General features: G+C 41.9%; 1 protein-coding gene and 1 long non-coding RNA gene across 2 annotated transcripts in view; both read right to left on the reverse strand.

Annotated features, from left to right (window-relative positions):
- The window catches only part of sema3c (sema domain, immunoglobulin domain (Ig), short basic domain, secreted, (semaphorin) 3C), a 64,927-nt gene that overhangs the window by 19,755 nt on the left and 24,606 nt on the right, over positions 1 to 20,566 (reverse strand). The window contains exons 3-6 of the mRNA XM_077234115.1: positions 10,930 to 11,090; positions 9,893 to 9,955; positions 7,271 to 7,390; positions 785 to 875 (exon numbers count right to left, since the gene is read on the reverse strand). Coding sequence (XP_077090230.1) covers positions 785 to 875; positions 7,271 to 7,390; positions 9,893 to 9,955; positions 10,930 to 11,090 — 435 coding nt within the window. The remainder of the gene's footprint in view (positions 1 to 784; positions 876 to 7,270; positions 7,391 to 9,892; positions 9,956 to 10,929; positions 11,091 to 20,566) is intronic.
- On the reverse strand, positions 3,542 to 3,921 carry LOC143741738 (uncharacterized). Its single transcript, XR_013205214.1, has 3 exons — positions 3,867 to 3,921; positions 3,625 to 3,671; positions 3,542 to 3,577 (listed from the first exon to the last, which is right to left on the reverse strand). It is a non-coding gene; the product is annotated as an uncharacterized LOC143741738 (long non-coding RNA).

Below are 20,566 nucleotides of genomic sequence, written 5' to 3' on the forward strand. Positions count from 1 at the left end.
TGTGCAATATTTCAACACTATCTCACGACCAATTCATACGAATTTGTACGAGTGATTAAAAAGTGGCTAATTCATATGAATTGGTACGACCTCACTCGTACGAATTTGTACGATTTGTCTAAACCCACGTGATGGGTAGGTTTAGGGGTCGAGTGAGGTCGTATAAATTCGTACGAATTAGCCACCTCGTAAAATTCGTATGAATTGCTGTGAGATCGGGCTGGACATTTTGTCACAAGATTTTGTCACACCCCTGATTTAGGTGTAAAATGGAAACTGATATAACTTTTAAAAATATATATAAAATGTAAAAATAATAGTGTAAACTAAATGTAACACTTAGTGTAATAATAAATTAGCACTGGTGTGTTTATATTGCTGTTCTAATGGCCGTGTGTGTGTGTGTGTGCGTGTGTGTGTGTATGTGTGTGTATGTGTGTGTGTGTGTGTGTGTGTGTGTGTGTGTGTGTGTGTGTGTGTGTGTGTGTGTGTGTGTGTGTGTGTGTGTGTGTGTGTGTGTGTGTGTGTGTGTGTAATGTAGCCCAAGAGCTGTGTCAACAGCAACCTAACACCAACTAGCCAATTACAGATCAAAGGATTAAGGGGGCGGCACTGAGCGACCCAAAGTTGTCACATCGGAAGGGGAGCAGACAACCACAAAATGTGGGTGTTTGGGGATGCTATGGGGTCATGAACAAAGAGATCATAGAGAAAATGAATTTTAGTAAGTGTGCAAGACAAAATGGCACCTGTGGATAAAGACACAAAAGACGCCAGCACTCACTGAGCATGACCGAGACGGTGTTGACTTGTGGGTTGAAGGAGCACCTCCCTTTCCCTGATTCTGCTCGGGAAGAGATTTGAAACACTTGCTCCTGCCAATGACACCAAAAACACACACAAAAAATCTTCATATTCTTCAAATTTCACAATCACAATGTTATTATGGTATCAACTATTTCAGATAAACCTGCCCATTAAGCCACATGTATAAACATTAGGACTGGGCGTTGACTCAAATTTCACGATTCAATTATAATTTGATTCACAAGCTTGCGATTCAATTCGATTTCGATTCAAAATCTATTCATTGGGGCCTAAAGATAAAAAATAACACTAATGCTGTAAACTATACAGGAAACCCCAGTTGGTACATCACTATAATATTAAATAATAAAATTAACTGATTAGTAGACTAATTGCGTTTAAATTACACATAAGGACGTTTTTATAATAACAGCGTTATAATAATAAATTTTTAATGACATAATTATGTTTTTACTCTTTTTTTTATATATATATAAACATTTTTAATGGTGGCTGTCATAAAAACATGAAGATTTAATCAAACATGCATTTAAAATTGAAGAACAGTCTAAATACAATAATCAATATATTTAACAAAATGCTATTATTTGACAGATGCTATTATTTTATATCAGAAAGCACAAAGATGATTGAGATTTATTGGATGGGTGTATGATGTAAAGTTTGATTCTTGGGTTTTAAGAATCAATATCAGTTCTTTAAAATGAGATTGATTAAAAAACAGAAATCTATATTTTTTTGTAACCCTAATAAACATGTAAAAAAAATGATAGTTAGTCTGTTATATGTCTGTCAAGCAGTTTTACCCTAAGCAGCAATTCTTTCCCAGAATAAGCTACAAAGCTGACCAGACTTAAGGCTGACAATCAGATTATAGTCTTCATAAATATAAATGACTCTGACATATGCTCTTGCTATCATTTTATCTCATTTTCCATCATCAGATCCATACTAAACTTTCAATTTCAATGTTTTTACAGCCAATCTATAAAAAAAGATTTCGGAGTAATTTCCTAGCACGCATTTGTGCAGTGGTTTTGGAGAGCTGCCTTTCTTCTGATTGGTTGGACAGACTTGCCCAGATGCTTCCAGGTTTCCGACTGCCAGGCCAATTTATCCCCTCCTTTTGTGTCGGGATGTTGGCCATTCATGTGAAGTGAGAGAAACCAGAGACGTAGAGAGCCTCTGTCAGGACATACAGCCGCTGGTGCTAGAGCTTCTTATTTATCACAAGGACGCATGTGTTCATTAACTAATGTATTGCCTCTTTACATTACACGCAACTATAGGCAAAAAAAACAAGTCACATGGTGACTCCAGGGTGGCCCTATCATTGTTATGACACAAAGCTACACTGCACACTTTTAAAGGTCACAGGTCACCCCGTTCTGGAGTTAACTGCTCCTGTAATAGTCCAGCTGGCGTCCAGCCAAGAGAACTGGACACGGGTGGAGGGTTGAGAGAGTAAAATGCTTTTCAAACAATAAAAAGAATGATAGAAAACAAGCTGAACTCAGATGGCAGGCAGGAATAACTTTAATCACATCTGGTCTCGCCTGGTCTATTCTCTTCATTTTTTTCCTTTGTTTCTCCTTTTACCTCTTCGGATTCTAGTTTAATTTTGTGTCATCTCATCTGGTCTCACTCTCATCTATTTATCTTCTCTTCTGGTTTAATCAAATCTCATCTCACTTCTTAATTCATTTGATCTTGCCTCATCTCATCTCATCTGGTCTCTTCTCTTCACCCCTCCTTCCTTCCCCTTTCTTTTTCTCTTTCTCTAAGTATTTGTGTCTCGTCTCATCTGGTATCCTCTTCTCATTTTGTTTAACCTTGTCTCGCATCTCTCTTCTCATTAAATTTAGTCTTGTCACATGTCTTCTCCTTTAACCTTTAATATTTTATGTATTCAAGTCTCGTGTTCTGGCTTGTCTTCTCTTGTCTCATCTCATCTGGTTCTATGTTTATATTTTCATCTCATCTCAACTAACCCCATCTCCTCTCTTTGATTTCTCATGTCTTGCCTCATCTTATCTCATATCTCATATTGTCTCATCTCTTCTCATTTCATTTAATCTTACCTCATCTGGTTTCATCTCAGTTGGTCTCTTCACTTTTTTCTTATTCTTTTTTATTTCATCTGGTCTCATTGCTTTATTCTTGTCTCGTCTCTTTTCTTTTCTCTTCTTGTATTAATTCTCATCTAGTTGCATTCTCCTTTCATTTTTAATTGTGTATTTCCATCTCGTGTCACTGCTTATCACCTCTCATATCATCCTATCTGGTTATTACTTTTTGTCATCTCATCTTGCCTCTCCTCATCTCTTGTCTTGTTTCATCTTGCCTTGTCTTGTCTATTCATTTTTTTATTTCTTCTCTTCTATTATCTTTTAATCTCATTTTGTCTCATCTCTTCTCTAACCTTCTCTAACTATGGTTTCACATGTTGCAGCTGAATAAAAAGTTGTAACCATCTTATCTGGTTCTTAATTTTTCTTGTTTCGTCTTGTCTCATCTCACCTCGTCTTTTCTCGTCTCTTGTCTTGTCTCTTGTTTTTTTCTTGTTTTGACTAGTCTCGTCTCAGCTCACCTCGCCTTTTCAAGTCTCTTGTCTTGTCTCTTTTTTTTTTCTTGTTTTGAGTAGTCTAGTCTCATCTCACATTGGCTTTTCTCATCTCCTGTCTTTTTTCTACTCGTCTCGTCTTATCTCATCTCTTGTCTTGTTTTGACTTGTCTAGTCTCATCTCACCTCATCTTATCTTGTCTCTTGTCTTGTTTCGTCTTGACTCATCTCACCTCGCCTTATCTCATCTCTTGTCTTGTTTCGTCTCATCTCATCTCATCTCCTCTTTTGTCTTGTTTCGTCTCATCTCTTCTCATCTCACCTTTTCTTTTTTCATCTCCTGTCTTGTTTCGACAAGTCTTGTCTCATCTCACCTCGTCTTATCTGTTCTCTTATCTTGTTTCGTCTAGTCTCGTCTCATCTCATCACATCTTTTCTAGTCTCTTGTCTTTAGTCTCGTCTCGTCCCATCTCACCTTGTCTTTTTTCATCTCCTGTCTTGTTTCGACAAGTCTTGTCTCATCTCACCTCGTCTTATCTGTTCTCTTATCTTGTTTCGTCTTGTCTCATCTCACCTCGCCTTATCTCATCTCTTGTCTTGTTTCGTCTCATCTCATCTTATCTCATCTCCTCTTTTGTCTTGTTTCGTCTCGTCTCATCTCACATTGTCTTTTTTCATCTCCTGTCTTGTTTCGACAAGTCTTGTCTCATCTCACCTCGTCTTATCTGTTCTCTTATCTTGTTTCGTCTAGTCTCGTCTCATCTCATCGCATCTTTTCTAGTCTCTTGTCTTTAGTCTCGTCTCGTCTCATCTCACCTTGTCTTTTTTCATCTCCTGTCTTGTTTCGACAAGTCTTGTCTCATCTCACCTCGTCTTATCTGTTCTCTTATCTTGTTTCGTCTAGTCTCGACTCATCTCATCACATCTTTTCTATTCTCTTGTCTTTTGTCTCATCTCACCTCATCTTATCTGTTCTCTTATCTTGTTTCGTCTAGTCTCGTCTCATCTCATCACATCTTTTCTAGTCTCTTCTCTTTAATCTCCACTCACCTCATCTTATCTGTTCTCTTGTCTTGTTTCGTCTAGTCTTGTCTCATCTCATCACATCTTTTCTAGTCTCTTGTCTTTAGTCTCATCTCACCTCATCTTATCTGTTCTTTTGTTTTGTTTCGTCTAGTCTCGTCTCATCTCATCACATCTTTTCTAGTCTCTTGTCTTTAGTCTCATCTCTCCTCATCTTATCTGTTCTCTTGTCTTGTTTCGTCTAGTCTCGTCTCATCTCATCACATCTTTTCTAGTCTCTTGTCTTTTGTCTCATCTCACCTCATCTTATCTGTTCTTTTGTCTTGTTTCGTCTAGTCTCGTCTCATCTCATCACATCTTTTCTAGTCTCTCGTCTTTAGTCTCATCTCACCTCATCTTATCTGTTCTCTTGTCTTGTTTCGTCTAGTCTCGTCTCATCTCATCACATCTTTTCTAGTCTCTTGTCTTTAGTCTCGTCTCATCTCACCTTGTCTTTTTTCATCTCCTGTCTTGTTTCGACAAGCCTTTTCTCATCTCACCTCGTCTTATCTGTTCTCTTATCTTGTTTCGTCTAGTCTCGACTCATCTCATCACATCTTTTCTATTCTCTTGTCTTTTGTCTCATCTCACCTCATCTTATCTGTTCTCTTATCTTGTTTCGTCTAGTCTCGACTCATCTCATCACATCTTTTCTATTCTCTTGTCTTTTGTCTCATCTCACCTCATCTTATCTGTTCTCTTATCTTGTTTCGTCTAGTCTCGTCTCATCTCATCACATCTTTTCTAGTCTCTTCTCTTTAGTCTCATCTCACCTCATCTTATCTGTTCTCTTGTCTTGTTTCGTCTAGTCTTGTCTCATCTCATCACATCTTTTCTAGTCTCTTGTCTTTAGTCTCATCTCACCTCATCTTATCTGTTCTTTTGTCTTGTTTCGTCTAGTCTCGTCTCATCTCATCACATCTTTTCTAGTCTCTTGTCTTTAGTCTCATCTCTCCTCATCTTATCTGTTCTCTTGTCTTGTTTCGTCTAGTCTCGTCTCATCTCATCACATCTTTTCTAGTCTCTTGTCTTTTGTCTCATCTCACCTCATCTTATCTGTTCTTTTGTCTTGTTTCGTCTAGTCTCGTCTCATCTCATCACATCTTTTCTAGTCTCTCGTCTTTAGTCTCATCTCACCTCATCTTATCTGTTCTCTTGTCTTGTTTCGTCTAGTCTCGTCTCATCTCATCACATCTTTTCTAGTCTCTTGTCTTTAGTCTCGTCTCGTCTCATCTCACCTTGTCTTTTTTCATCTCCTGTCTTGTTTCGACAAGTCTTGTCTCATCTCACCTCGTCTTATCTGTTCTCTTTTCTTGTTTCGTCTAGTCTCGACTCATCTCATCACATCTTTTCTATTCTCTTGTCTTTTGTCTCATCTCACCTCATCTTATCTGTTCTCTTATCTTGTTTCATCTAGTCTCGTCTCATCTCATCACATCTTTTCTAGTCTCTTGTCTTTAGTCTCATCTCACCTCATCTTATCTGTTCTCTTGTCTTGTTTCGTCTAGTCTCGTCTCATCTCATCACATCTTTTCTAGTCTCTTGTCTTTAGTCTCATCTCACCTCATCTTATCTGTTCTTTTGTCTTGTTTCGTCTAGTCTCGTCTCATCTCATCACATCTTTTCTAGTCTCTTGTCTTTAGTCTCATCTCTCCTCATCTTATCTGTTCTCTTGTCTTGTTTCGTCTAGTCTCGTCTCATCTCATCACATCTTTTCTAGTCTCTTGTCTTTTGTCTCATCTCACCTCATCTTATCTGTTATTTTGTCTTGTTTCATCTAGTCTCGTCTCATCTCATCACATCTTTTCTAGTCTCTCGTCTTTAGTCTCATCTCACCTCATCTTATCTGTTCTCTTGTCTTGTTTCGTCTAGTCTCGTCTCATCTCATCACATCTTTTCTAGTCTCTTGTCTTTAGTCTCCTCTCACCTCATCTTATCTTTTCTCTTGTCTTGTTTCGTCTAGTCTCTTCTCAACTCATCACATCTTTTCTAGTCTCTTGTCTTTAGTTTCATCTCACCTCATCTTATCTGTTCTCTTGTCTTGTTTCGTCTAGTCTCGTCTCATCTCAACACATCTTTTCTAGTCTCTTGTCTTTAGTCTCATCTCACCTCATCTTATCTGTTCTTTTGTCTTGTTTCGTCTAGTCTCGTCTCATCTCATCACATCTTTTCTAGTCTCTTGTCTTTAGTCTCATCTCACCTCATCTTATCTGTCCCCTTGTCTTGTTTCGTCTAGTCTCGTCTCATCTCATCACATCTTTTCTAGTCTCTTGTCTTTAGTCTCATCTCTCCTCATCTTATCTGTTCTCTTGTCTTGTTTCGTCTAGTCTCGTCTCATCTCATCACATCTTCTCTCGTCTCTTGTCTTTAGTCTCATCTCTTGTCTTTAGTCTCATCTCACCTCCTCTTTTCTCGTCTCTTGTCTTGTTTAGTCACATCTCACCTCGTCTAATTTTGTCTCTTGTCTCTTCTCGTTTTGTCATCTGGTCTCATCTCTTCTCTTGTTTAATCTCATTACAATTCATTTTATTGCTCTCCTTTTGATTGGCATGTCTCATCTCATCTGGTCTCTTCTCTCTTTTATTGACCTCTAACTACCCTAATTCCCATTCCGATCTAAATTATCATGGAGGATGTCATATCAAAGAAGTGATGATGTATGACCTTGCCACTCAGTGGCAGATTAGAGAAACACATTTTTACCAGGAAATTATGCAGCATTTTGGAACATTTTGGAAATCTGAAGCAAATGTAGTAAAATTAAGGTGAACTGAATCAGACCGTCTGACTGCTTTACATTAGTGAGTGTAAACTGACCTCAGGGCGCCTGCCACGGTTAACATATCCACACACTGGGCTAAAGGCTCCACTGCCACAGATGAACAAATGCGTCCTGTTATAAGGCTGGATCACTCGTAAGAAGTTTCCACATCCATGCTGAGGAGAACAAAAGAAACAGAGATTGCTTTTGATCCTAAAAGTTATACTACAATCTTATTTTACAATCTAATTTTAAACTCATTTAACGCTGATGCTACAAGAAAGCTGACTCTCATTTTGGAAACTGAAAATGCCAATTAAAATTAAGACGACTTGTATCGATCCAAACCTATAATTCAGGAAGTGAAAGTTTATATAGGTTAGGAATTCAAGGCCTATTCAAGGAATCCAGGAAACCCAAACTAAAGTGTTGCCAAATCAAATGCACATGAAAAAGAGGGAGAGAGGGATGAGTCGAGAAAAGAAAAGTACCAGGGGAGCAGTTAGGAACTTGGCGAAGTGTGTCAAAACAGCAGCTGCATGAGCTCTCGGTTAGCATGTGCACACACACTTCATGAGCAACTCCAGGAAAATAACTGCACTTCCAACAGCACACACCCCACCATCCACTCCTCGCTTTCACATGTTTGTCATTACTTCTTTTTCTGTGGCACATATCAACATTATCCTCTTCTGGCTTGTAAACTTTGTCTTCCGCAAAGGTTGAAAAGAAGTCTTGACAGCTTACGGTTCACGTAGAGATCAGGCAAAATTCACAAGAGCAAGCTCTATAAACACATCTTAATATCATTTACAGCTCTGTTAAAGAAATGCCTCAGTGTTTCCCAAATGATGCCGATGGATTCGGATGATGTGAGGTCACGCGCTGCTGATGATCCTATCAAGGGAGACGGATGGGGTGTATCTGTGAGTGGAGGGAACCTAACAAGGGCAAACAGTACAGATCCATAGATACAAATAAAACGTTTGGGGAAATATGTGGTGTAAACCCTAGTTTCAACATGCACACTCATTGATAGAGGAAATACACTCTAGGAAGGGCTCAAACACAAATATTTGTCAAAAGCAGTGCAGGAAAACTGAACTGCATATTTCACTATGTGACTATGTGCTCTGTAGCTCCACAGTTAAAGTTATTAAACCACTGTATTCCTGCAATCGAATTATCTAGGTCTGGGTGAATTTTATGAAAAGTATCAAGGACATTTCTGTGGCATTTTCACTCAAAAATGCAAAGCAAAATAATTCAATAAAAAAAAAATTAAATCAAATTTTAATGATGAAATAATTTGAATAATTTTAGATTTTTTATTTTATTTATTTGCATTCTGACATTATTTTTATGACAAATTAAGTGCTTTTTCCCATCAATTATTTACCACAATACTGTAATGTGGAAAAAAAGCACAACACAGTACTGCAATTAATAAATATTATGATGTTATTTATATAGATTCTTTGTAATGCTTTTAAATTATGTAGAATTTTATTTATAAAAAATATTGTGCCTGTCAGGTGATTTTTTATTATTATTTATTTATCAAGAATGGAAACTTGTTTCTCCCACAGAATAACATTTTTTTTTTTAAAAAGGTAATTCTGACTTTTTATTTCACAAATCTCCCTTGTGGTGTTCAATTCTCAGAATTGCGAGTTTATATCACGCAATTCAGACTTTATAACTTGCAATTATGAGTTTATACCTCGCAATTCTGACCTTTTTTCTCAGAATTGTGAGAGATCAATGGCGTTTATATCTCAGAATTCTGACTTTTTTCATTGCGAGTTATGAAGTTTGAGTAACACAAAAAGTCTTGTATAGTCTACCTTTTATTATTATTATTATTATTATTATTATTATTATTATTATTATTTTTACATGGCGGAAACAAGCTTCCGTACTGTTTGTAACTCTATTGGAAGGATATTGTGCTTGTTGTCAAAATAATTTCAGAATGCAAAACAGTCATTAAAAACATGCTTCTTTTTTTCTTTCTCTTTCTTTATTCTTTTCTTTGAAATTCAGGTACCCAAATTTGCCCTAATTTTCCAGTTACATGCAATTAAAATATACTTTAAAATAATTTCATATTTGAGTACCAGTGCACATTTACCTGTGTTTTTCATTGGTACATAAAATACAGGTTTAAAATGATCATTTGCATCTTAACATGTATGTGTTAAGTACAGTATTTTTCTTTGGCCAGCTGAGAACATTAGTCCATTCCTACATTTAACTTTATTCTAACACGCGTAATTAATTACACATTGTGACCTCCCATTGCTCTACAGACAACATTTAGAGACAGCTTTTACTCATGGGCACTGGGGCAAGAACCATATGTTTCTGATCATAATACAACTTTATTTTGCATCTGTTCCTTATCCAGCCATAACAGTTAAAATTTGAGGTCTAAACACTGATTTAGAATCAACTCGTGTTTGGTACTCTTTTTATTGATTTGGGACCAGTTTAATTAATTGCTGTGATTGTAGGGAGAATAATGCTTGTGAAAACAGCTCACTGGACGATCACTTCACCAAGCAACAGAAAAATGGGATTTTAATCAAGAATGCTGCTGCTGTGTGTGAAAAAAGAGGCATAAAAAGGTGGCCAACCATAACATGCTAGGAGTTTAAAAGTGTCAATGTTCTTACTGTGGGGTCTTTGCCAGCCATCTGACACTCCTCGACTTTACTGGTGGATGCCGGCCAGAAGATCTGACAGAGAAAAAATAAGAGGAGAGCAATGTGAGATTTGTAATATTGATGAAAGAACTTTAAATATGACAGTGTAGTGTTTATGACTGACAGATTTTCGTTATTATGCACGTGACTACTAGACAAGTGTTATTGTTCATATTCAATCAATAGTCGCCATTTTGTAATTAAAAATTTACATCAAACCTGGCATGACACGTCATCTGAACGTATGCAAATAAGATTTGGGAGCTGTGGTGGAGGGTTTTCAGATCTTCAGCAAAAAAAAGTTCACACTACCATTCAAAGATTTGAGGTTGGTCAGTTTTTTTTAAAGAAATTAATGTTTATTCAGCAAGGATGGATTAAGTTGATCAAAAGTGTCTTTTACAATGTTATAAAAATTCGATTTCAAATAAATGCAGTACTTTTGAACTTTATATTCATCAAAGAATTATATATAGTTTCAGAAGACTTCAAATATAGACGATGAACTATATAAAATGCTTATATGGCACATTTCCTAATATTTTTTTTTTTCATCAACAGTCCTAGTCACCTTTCATTGTATAGACAAAAGCAGCCTGGACATTCTGCAAATTTTCTCTTTTTTGTGTTTCATGGAAACAAGCAAGTTACTATAAATATCACATTTAAAGCCTAGGAGTTATTTAGCAATCACAAGCTCTAAAAGAAAACAGGCTTAAGGCTTTTTACTGGCGAACTCGTGTGTTTCGGGTTGAGCCCTGCAGCATAGACCAGAAGAATGCATTGAATCTGAAGTTTTGCCAGCCTTAGTTGGAAGAGGAAAGATAAACTTCCATGCTTTGTGCCAGTTGTGTTTCAGCTGTCTCTGTGTTTAAACAAACTGCATCTCTCCCATTTTGTCAAATGAGATGTGAAAGAAGAAATGTGGTCACCATTGGTTTCAACAGCTGCAGAAGTGTTCTGCTGCATTTCATGTTGATATAGAGGAGTGTTGACTGCTCTCTCACCTTCAGCGTGGTCTGGCTGATGTTATTAATGTCCATCGAGAGTACATGGTCCTTGCAGCCAACGTACATACGGTCCTGATCCTCATCCATGAAAAGGATCCTGTAGTCCATGGCCTTCTCAGACAAAGTGTAGTGCTCAAAGGACGTGGTTTTCTGTAATTCTGTAATGCAAACACAAACATGTTCTTTTGCATTAGTGTGAGTGAGGTTGTGGTGTTTACTTGGACTGCTGATCTTATTCAAAAACACATACACTCTTACATACTTCTACAGAGATGCAGGGCCCTTCACTATACCATCGAAGTCTCTCCAATGAAGAGTGACCTCATGAATATTCATTGTTGTTTCTCATTAGTCATACACTAATGTATAGAGAAACGGAGGCCACATTGATACCCTCCTCCTCGTCTTTATTCTTATTTAACACTCTTCTAAAGCTACCCCTCCTTGTTTTTCTCTTCAATGTTCAGATAACTTCCTCCAGTTCCAATCAAAGTCACATTTATCTTCTCCACAGACATTTTCCTTTCATGTTTCTGCTTTTTATCCTAACATAAAGAAAAGCCTATGAAGACAAAACCAGCGCAATTCCCACCTTCCTTAGTGGATCTCATGACAAAAATCTCCATCCCCTGCTTCCTATTCAAACCAGCACATCCAAAAAAGGATCGGGCAAAATTAGGAATTTAAAAATGTGTAATAAAAACGTTCTAAAATATATTGAAAAATATATTAGGGATGCACCTATATGAAAATTTGGACCAATACCGATAATTCTTCATATTTGAAAGCCGATAACCGATATATTGGCCAATAAATCTAAATCTAAATTTTTATATAATTTATGAGAGCCTGACCACTTAACTGTATTTTGAAGTGATTCCAAACATATTTCAACCAATTCAAATTATTAATCGGCATTAATATATTGGGCAAATTTTCTTATTAGACCGATAACGAAAACAAAAAAAAAGAACATAACTAGCTGATATCGATATGGTGGCCGATATATCGTGCATCCCTAAAACATGTATTTTAATGAATCGCAAATTATTAAACATTTCTTTAGTTGAGTACTGTCAAAACAGCAATCAAATTCATATTAATTTTAACTAACAGCACCACAAAATTTCCACAAAATTGTGATAAATATTAAGAGCTAAATTTGCATCTATCTATATATATATATATATATATATATATAGACACACACACACATACATACACTAGTTCTATTGGTGATATTTCAAAGATCAATTTAATATTTTTTTAAATAATTCAATTTTATGTTCCTTTTGAAATTCATGTTTCTACTTAAAATTCTGTTTACAATTTTACATTTCAAATTCAATTTAAATTCAGGAATTTAAAAGAGATTCCGATTATAAAGCGACCAGCACCCAAGACGACGTGAAGTTTGTCACCCCAGGCTTTCTGAAGAGCATTGAAAGTAGACAGCATGTCTCACCAGACTATTATGGGATTATATTAGTGGAGAGGGCCTTGTCAAACCCGTCATTCTAACGTGGGTTTAATAAAGAGGAGGTGTGGAGGGCAACAGATTACATCAACCAGGCTTCAAAGCACCATGGATAGCATCTCAGTAAGATAAGAGTGGCGTTATTACAGCTCAAAGAGCTCATCAGCGTGAGATTGCAACGTGCTGTGAGCATGAGAACTAGACAGGAACGAAGACGTGACGTTGCAGAAGAAACATAGGAGGAAGCAGATGTGAAGAAATAAGTATTAAATAAAATGCCCCGAAAAGGAGAGAAATCCCACTTCTGGTTAGGTTTCAGGAGACTAATTAGAAACATGCTGCTTCTGTAAACTCAGACAGGAATCTTAAAATCCCATTTCACCCTATTCAGCAGACTAAAGACTTTCAGAAAGATTTTCCTTTCAGAAAATTGCGTTGGTGGGTGAGCCTTTAATTTCAGTTTATTTCAGCTTCTGTTTTAGGTTTGTTATAACTTAAAAATGATGTGTTGCTCATAACTTATTCTTTCGTAGCTGGTGTGCTGTACAAAATATTTCCCAGATGTTAAATTCTAAAGGCCCATTCAAACCAAGGTTATAATAAACATCATTTATTTTATTTTTTTATATATTATAAAATATAAATTTATTCCAGTGATCAAAGCTGAATTTTCAGCATCATGACTCCAGTCTTCAGTGTCACATGATCCTTCAAAAGTCATTCTAATATGCTGATTTGCTGCTCAAGAAACTTTTATTATTATTAATGTCAATAGTTTTGCGGAAACCATGATTGGTGAGTGATTTGATGAATAGGAAGTTGAAAAGAACAGCATTTGAAATAGAAATCATTTGTAACATTAGATATGTAGTTTACTGTCACTTTTGACCAATTTATTGTGTCTTTGCCGAATAAACGTGTTAATTTCTTCTTCTTTTTTTTTAATCTTACTAACCCCAAATTTTTGAACGGTAGTGCAAAAAAAGCTTTAGTTCAGGTTTAGGTTTGAGTGAGTTAGGTTTAAGCAGTGATTAACTTCAAACTATTTATTGTTGAATCTGACTTTCATATATTCTGTCTTTCTAAAAGGATTTCTAATATGGTGAAGTAAAAGACAGCACAGTGGGAAACGTTCACAAGACCTTCCCACCCCATGGATAAACAGACACACGTTCCCCCTCTCGGGAGGATTGTGTGGTGTTTTGTGTCCGCCTGTCCTGACCCCTGAGCTCTGAAAACATGAATCATTCTTAGAGCTATGGACACATGTCTAAGTCAACATTCCCCACTGACAGGTGCTACCACACTTGCTCATAATGCGATTAAGAAGAACGCTGTAGTTTATTTCATATTTGGGTTTACGGAAGAAAATACAACAGACCGATGATCTAATTTACTCTAAATGTAAAATAATATTTTACTTAAGGCCAAAGGTCACTTAGCACATTTTTCAGTTAGGGCAGACAGAGGGTACATCCCAATCCACATACTTATACTATGCACTAAAAGTATGCACTTCAGATGGGGAAATTTATACTTTTGAGTGTGTAGTAAGACTAATTTATAGAACAATTGCCTGTTCTAGTCTTATGAATAGTATGTAAATTGGGATGCAACAAAAAAATTGTTTGAAAAGCATGTTTGGCTAACCAATTAGCCAACTAACCAATTACAAATGCACAATTTGTTTTAACTAATAAGCTGAATTATGCTTTTATTTGAAACACATTTTATTTATTTTTTGTTAGAGCCCATTTTTCTAGGCAGATTCACTCCAGGTATAGCCTGAGTTACAGTAGTTGGATGGCACTTATGCAATGCAGTTTTAAAACTGTGCCAGGCCAGTTGGATTAGGATCAAGTCTTTGACTGCGTCAATGCAACATTCATCTAATTGTTTATGAGCCACTGCAGTGTTAATTTGGCCCTGTGTTTTGGATCATGAACTTTCTACAAAGCATGAGGGTGCGCATCACAGAAAAACACTGACTGATCGTTGCATCATTCAGTCTCAAAATTAGACTTTATTAAGATCTGAATGCTTTTGAAAGGGCAGTGTATTTATATGCCATGTGATATTGCAGTATGGCAAATAGGATTACAAAATCAATCACTAATACAAAAATTGAAGATGATAATTTTAAAATCAAAGTTTAAATCAAATCCATTTTAAAATGTTCTTAGAACTGTCAGTGATTTTCAGTTCCCTTTCGTTGTCACTCCGAGTTACGTCGGATGACGACGAATGGGGTTTCGCTTAGAACACCTATCGACTTCGAGTATTACAAAACGAGCCAATGGCAAAGAAATGCCATGGGTCTGCGGAATTTGCATAGCGTATCTCAACCTTACCTCGTGGGTATAAAAGGAGGACGCCGGCAACATGCAGATATGTTTTCGCTTCGGAGCCAAGACTATTTCTTCACTCCACAGCCTGACTTCTCTGACTTCGCTCTACGAGACAAGCTTCTCTCTCCGATGTTGGTGTGACGGCGATCGGCAGCAAGCTCACAGTGCCTGCTGATCTTTGCAGTGATCTGCCAGTGTGTGTGTGTCTCCCTGTGCACTTCAACATCGCAGAGTTTTTTTCTCCTCTCATAAAAGAGCTCGCACGCGGCACGTCTTTTTAAAGACGGCTGGCCCGTGCATTTCTGGTTGCAGCGGACTGGTATCGGACTCTGATGGGCACGAGCACTGTCTAGAATGTTTGGGCTTTGATCATGCTTGAACAGCGCTCGTGGATGACTCATGTTCTCTCTGGGAACGTGATCATTGCGTCGTATATAGGTTGAGACTCGGTAAACTCGCAAGATTGAGAGTCCCCTCATCCACCACCCGATCTTCGGCTGGTGGCCAGGGTGACCTGAGGGTGTTGGTCTGGAACAAGCCGCCGACTCTGTGCCCACGCCCCAGCCCCCCCTCTTTAATGACGGTGCCCGCTAGCGAACTGATGATTCCACGAGTCTACCCTCGGGTGGCCCGTGTGTTTTCATCTGAAGCTACAGAGGATGATGCTGTGTCTGTAGCAGCATCACTAGGTGGGCTTGATTCTTTTGGAAATGATGACTCGTCACAGCTGCCACCTTCTGGTGTGCATACGGCTGTGCCTGAGTCTGATCCGGAGATGGTGGCCATGCTTTCCCGGGACGATTGGTTTTTGGGGGAGGCCGCCGACCCGCGTCCAAAGCAAACCCCAATATCTTTCCTCCCGGACGTTTATGATGAGATCACGGGTCCTCTCGTTGGTCTCATCCGCCTTTCCTCCCCTTAGGGGCCGCTGCCCATGGGTACACCTGGGTCCCCCTGGTTGTACGCTCTGTTGTTCCAGGCGCAATCCTAAGCACCAGTCCAAAGCCTGTAGTTCTTTTCGTCTACACTAATCTGTGGCGAAATCCTATAGTGCCATAGGACAGGCAGCCGCCTCACTGCATCCTATGACCGTTCTGCTGGTCTACCTGACCCAGATGCTCATGGACATGCAGGAGGGCGGGACTGACCCGAGGCTCTTCATTGAGCTGCGCACCGCCACTGACCTTGCTCTCCGAGCGACGAAAGTGGCCGTACGCTCTCGAGTCAGGTGATGTTCACCAGTCTGGGGCTGACCGGTCTGATGTGCACGATGTCGGGCGGACCCGTCTGCTCGACACCCCCATCTCCCAGGTCGGCCTCTTCGGCGGTGCGGTTGAGTGCTTCTGCCCAACAGTTCTCAACCGCCCGTGAGCAATTGAGGTTATTCTGCCCGACGGCCCCGCCGTCCGCTCAGATCCCTCAGTCTGCCCACCGCCGAAGGCGCCCTCCCACGGTTCCAACCCCGTCCGTTCACCCGGGCCTGGCTCTGGAAGACCGTAGGGGGGATGCCACAGCCCTCACTTTTGAGATGGGCTGCTCTGAGATGAGACTCAGTTCTTTCCAGGAGTTGGTAGCAGGGCCACTCCTTTCCCCGGTAGAGGGCTGGGGAAGAATCCTTATTCAGAAAGAGCTGACTCTCTCTCGTCTCTGAGCATACAGAGTTCTCGGACGACACAGAGCGCCGCCCACAATCCGTGCTCTCCTCGTCCCCCTCTGTCCCAGAGGCAGTTGACACGGTGTGCCGTCCACGGACCGCTTCGCCCCTGTCCCCCTCTGTCGCCAGACCCCTGACAGAGCAGGCCCCCGTGGAACGCTGGTCCTTCCCTGGCCCTCCTCTGTCAGGGTGCGGTTATGACCTTGCCCCACACCGGGCCGCTATGCCGTCCACGTCTGGGCCGGTCATTCCGCTTCGCTGCACCACCGGGGGGACGTCTGTGATGTCTTGACGCCGCTGGCACAGTTGGGAGCCTGCCTAGAGCTTCCCTATCTGCTCCGCTGGGTCGCACGGACCATCGGCTCGGCTATGCGATTCAGTTCGCACGGTCTCCTCCCCGCTTCAGGGGAGTCCGCTCCACTTTGGTCGATGGCTATGCCCCTATCATGAGAGCGGAGGTTGCTACCCTACTGGCAAAGGGTGCGATTGAGACTGTCCCTCCAGCCGAAATGAGGTCCGGGTTTACAGCCCCTACCTCATTGTCCCGGAGAAGTCTGGTGGGTTACAGCCAATCCTGGACCTACGCATCTGAACCGCTCCCTTCACAGGCTGCCGTTCAAGATGCTCCTGGCAAAACGCATTTCTGATGTGTTCGGCCACAGGATTGGTTTGCAGCGATCGAACCTGAAGGACACCTACTTTTATGTCTCCGTTCTCCTTCGACTCAGACCATACCTACGGTTTGCTGTCAGGGCGCGCGCATATCAGTACGCTTTTCTCCCATTCGGGTCAGCCCTGTCTCCTCGCGCCTTCACAAGGTTGTTGAGGCAGCCCTTGTTCCTCCATGGGAACACGGGGTTCGCATCCTGAACTATCTCTGTGACTGGCTGTCTGAAGCTCACTCCTGAGACCATGTTTGAGAATACAGGGACCCAGTGCTCCGGCACCTAGCTCGTCTGGGCCTTCGGGTCAACTGGGAAAGGAGTAAACTTTGCCCCGTGCAGAGGAGCTCTTTTATGGCCAAGACAAAGTATGGACTTGGTCGCCTTCTCCACTCAGCCATTGCTGACTTGCCTGAGACTATCAAGCGCAAGAGTGCGGTTCCACTGAAGTTTTTTCAGAGGCTCCTGGGGCATATGGCATCTGCAGCCGCGGTACACTGCTCAGATTGCTTCATATGAGACCGCTTCAGCTTTGGCTTTGCGACCGAGTCCCGAGGTGAGCATGGCAACACGGCACCCTCCGAGTACCAGTTACTCCGACCTGCCTTCAGTACTCACCCCGTGGTCGAACCTCAGTTTTCTACGGGTCCGAGTGCCCCTGGAACGAGCTTCCCGGCTTGTTGTTGTCTCAACAGATGCCTCTACGGGCTGGGGCGCCATGCGCAATGGACATGCTGTCTCACTCTCATGTTGAGCAGAAATGCTCCTGAAAAATTCAGTGAGATTTATCACACCCAGGTGTTGAGCAGAAATGCTCCTGAAGTTCAGTGAATTTCTTAATTCACTGAATTAAAAACAATTAGCAGCCCCTAATTTAATAACAAATGATCATTTAGACGGAAGTGAATCAATCAAAACTAACTTTAGCTGGAAAAAACATTTTTCAAGAGCCACTATAAAACCAAACCAATCTCTGTTACCTTAAATTATATGTTTATCTCTGTAAAGCTGCTTTGAAACAATCTAAATTGTTAAAAGCGCTATATAAATGAGGATGACTTGACTTGACTTAACACTTAGGTGTTGAGCAAGGTTGCTCCTAAAGCTCGGTGATTCTCGCATGTAGTGTTGAGCAGTATGGCATGTCTATTGCCTCGAGTTGCTGGCAGTACGCCTTGCCCTGAACCGCTTCCGGGCGCTGCTCAGGGGTCCACACGTACTAGTCCGATTAGACAATACCGCCACAGTAGCGTACATCAACTGTCAAGGTGGTCAACACTCGCGCCGTATATCGCAACTCGCCCGCTACCTCCTCTTATGGAGTCAGAAGCATCTGAGGTCGCTTCGAGCCATTTTCATTCCCGGAGTCCTGAACTGTGCAGCCGACGAGCTCTCACAGCTTCAGCCCCTCCCTGGAGAATGGAGACTCCATCCCCAGTCGGTTCAGCTGATTTGGGACCAGTTCGGGGACCCACAGATAGATCTGTTTGCCTCTCACGGCTCGAACCATTGCGACCTGTATAATTCCCTGACCGAGGGCACGCTCGGCACGGATGCACTGGCGCACAGCTGGCCCCGGGGCCGCAAATATGCGTTCCCCCAGTGAGCCTTCTTGCACAGGTTTTGCGCAAAGTCAAGGAGGTCGAGGAGCAGGTCCTTCTGGTTGCGCCCTACTGGCCCACCCGGACCTGGTTCTCCGAACTCATACTCCTCGCGACAGCACCTCCTTGGTCCATTCCTCTGAGGAAGGACCTTCTTTCTCAGGGACGGGGCACCCTGTGGCACCCTCGTCCCGATCTTTGGAGCCTCCACGTGTGGCTCCTGGGCGGGACCAGGCAGGTTTGAGTACCCTACCACCTGCGGTGGCTGCTACCATCACTTCCGCTAGAGCGTCGTACTCGAGACACGTCTACGCGTTGAAGTGGAACCTCTTCGTCAGCTGGTGCTCTTCTCAAGAAGGGTTGGAGCGAAGGCTGTCTCCCTCCACCCTCAAAGTCTATGTTGCCTCTATTGCCGCACTCCATGACTTGGTAGAAGGTAAGTCCTTGGGGAAGCACGACCTGATCATCAGGTTCCTGAGAGGAGCGAGGAGACTGAATCCTCCTCGCCCTCCTCTCGTTCCCTCTAGGGACCTCGCAGTGGTTCTAACTGCCCTGCAGAGTGCTCCCTTTGAGCCTTTGCAATCAGTGGAGCTTAAGCTCCTGGCCACAAAGACAGCGCTCCTGGTTGCACTGGCCTCTACCAAGAGGGTAGGGGACCTGCATGCATTCTCTGTTTACGAAGCGTGCCTGGAGTTCGGGCCGGCTTACTCTCACGTGATCCTGAGACCCCGGCCTGGATATGTGCCCAAGTTTCCGACCACTCCCTTCCGGGACCAGGTGGTGAACCTGCAAGCGCTGCCCTCGGAGGAGCCAGACCCAGCCTTGGCACTGCTCTGTCCAGTATGTGCTCTCCGCACCTATGTAGACAGAACGCAGTGTTTTAGCACCTCAGACCAGCTCTTGTCTGTTATGGTTGGAAGCTGAAGGGAAAGGCTCTCTCCAAGCAGAGGTTGTCTCACTGGATAGTGGACACCATTGCTTGGCATACCAGCAGAAAGGTCGACCGTGCCCCCTTGGTGTGACTGCCCACTCCACCCGGAGTGTGGCGTCCTCTTGGGCTCTAGCGCATGGCGCCTCGCTAACAGACATCTGCAGAGCTGCAGGCGGGGCGACACATAACACATTCGCCAGATTCTACAATCTCCGAGTGGAGCCAGTGTCCTCTCATGTACTCGCTTCAACCAGCTAGTACTGGACCCGCTCAGGTGTCTTCGCTTGCTCGCCATTCCACTCCACGGACTGGATACGTGCGATATTCTCCTCAGGTGAGCTTCTCCGAAAGCCCTGAGTTCCTCCAGCACTCCTGACGTCGGCGCCAGTGTCTATTGCCTGCGCGTTTGCTAGGTGCCTCCCGTGTGCATGGTCCCTCCTCTGAGCGACCCCCACATGTGTATTTCCACTGTAAGCCTCTCTGAGCATGTGTCTTTCCCTTGGCAAGCCACCTTGCCACCCCTGGGGTTGAAATATTCCACCTGCGGCTGGACAACCCAGTGTTCTCCATATGCATCCTTCGGGTCATATGTGTATTCTCTAAGTCCCCCCCGTTTGGGCTGGCAATATTTGCATATTTCCTCTAAACTAGAGGATATTCTCCCCAGTGTACCTTGGTATTCCTGTGTTAAATAGGGGTCCTTGCTAGTCTTACGACAGGGATCTCAGATTTACGCAGGGCACTGGAAGACAGCTGTGAAGGTGGCGTGATTAGACTGGCAACCCCATTCGTCGTCATCCGACGTAACTCGGAGTGACAACGAAAGGGAACGTCTCGGTTACGTATGTAACCCTCGTTCCCTGAGTAGGGAACGGAGACGTTACGTCTTCCTGCCACTTTCCGCTGTGCCGCGGTGATCGCCTGTGTTCAGTCTCGGCTCCTCAGCGAAGTAACATATCTG

Source organism: Siphateles boraxobius, unplaced genomic scaffold, assembly GCF_051911475.1.
Source record: "Siphateles boraxobius isolate OS27281-9 unplaced genomic scaffold, OSU_SipBor_1 19, whole genome shotgun sequence".
In the NCBI taxonomy this organism is placed as follows: domain Eukaryota; kingdom Metazoa; phylum Chordata; class Actinopteri; order Cypriniformes; family Leuciscidae; genus Siphateles; species Siphateles boraxobius.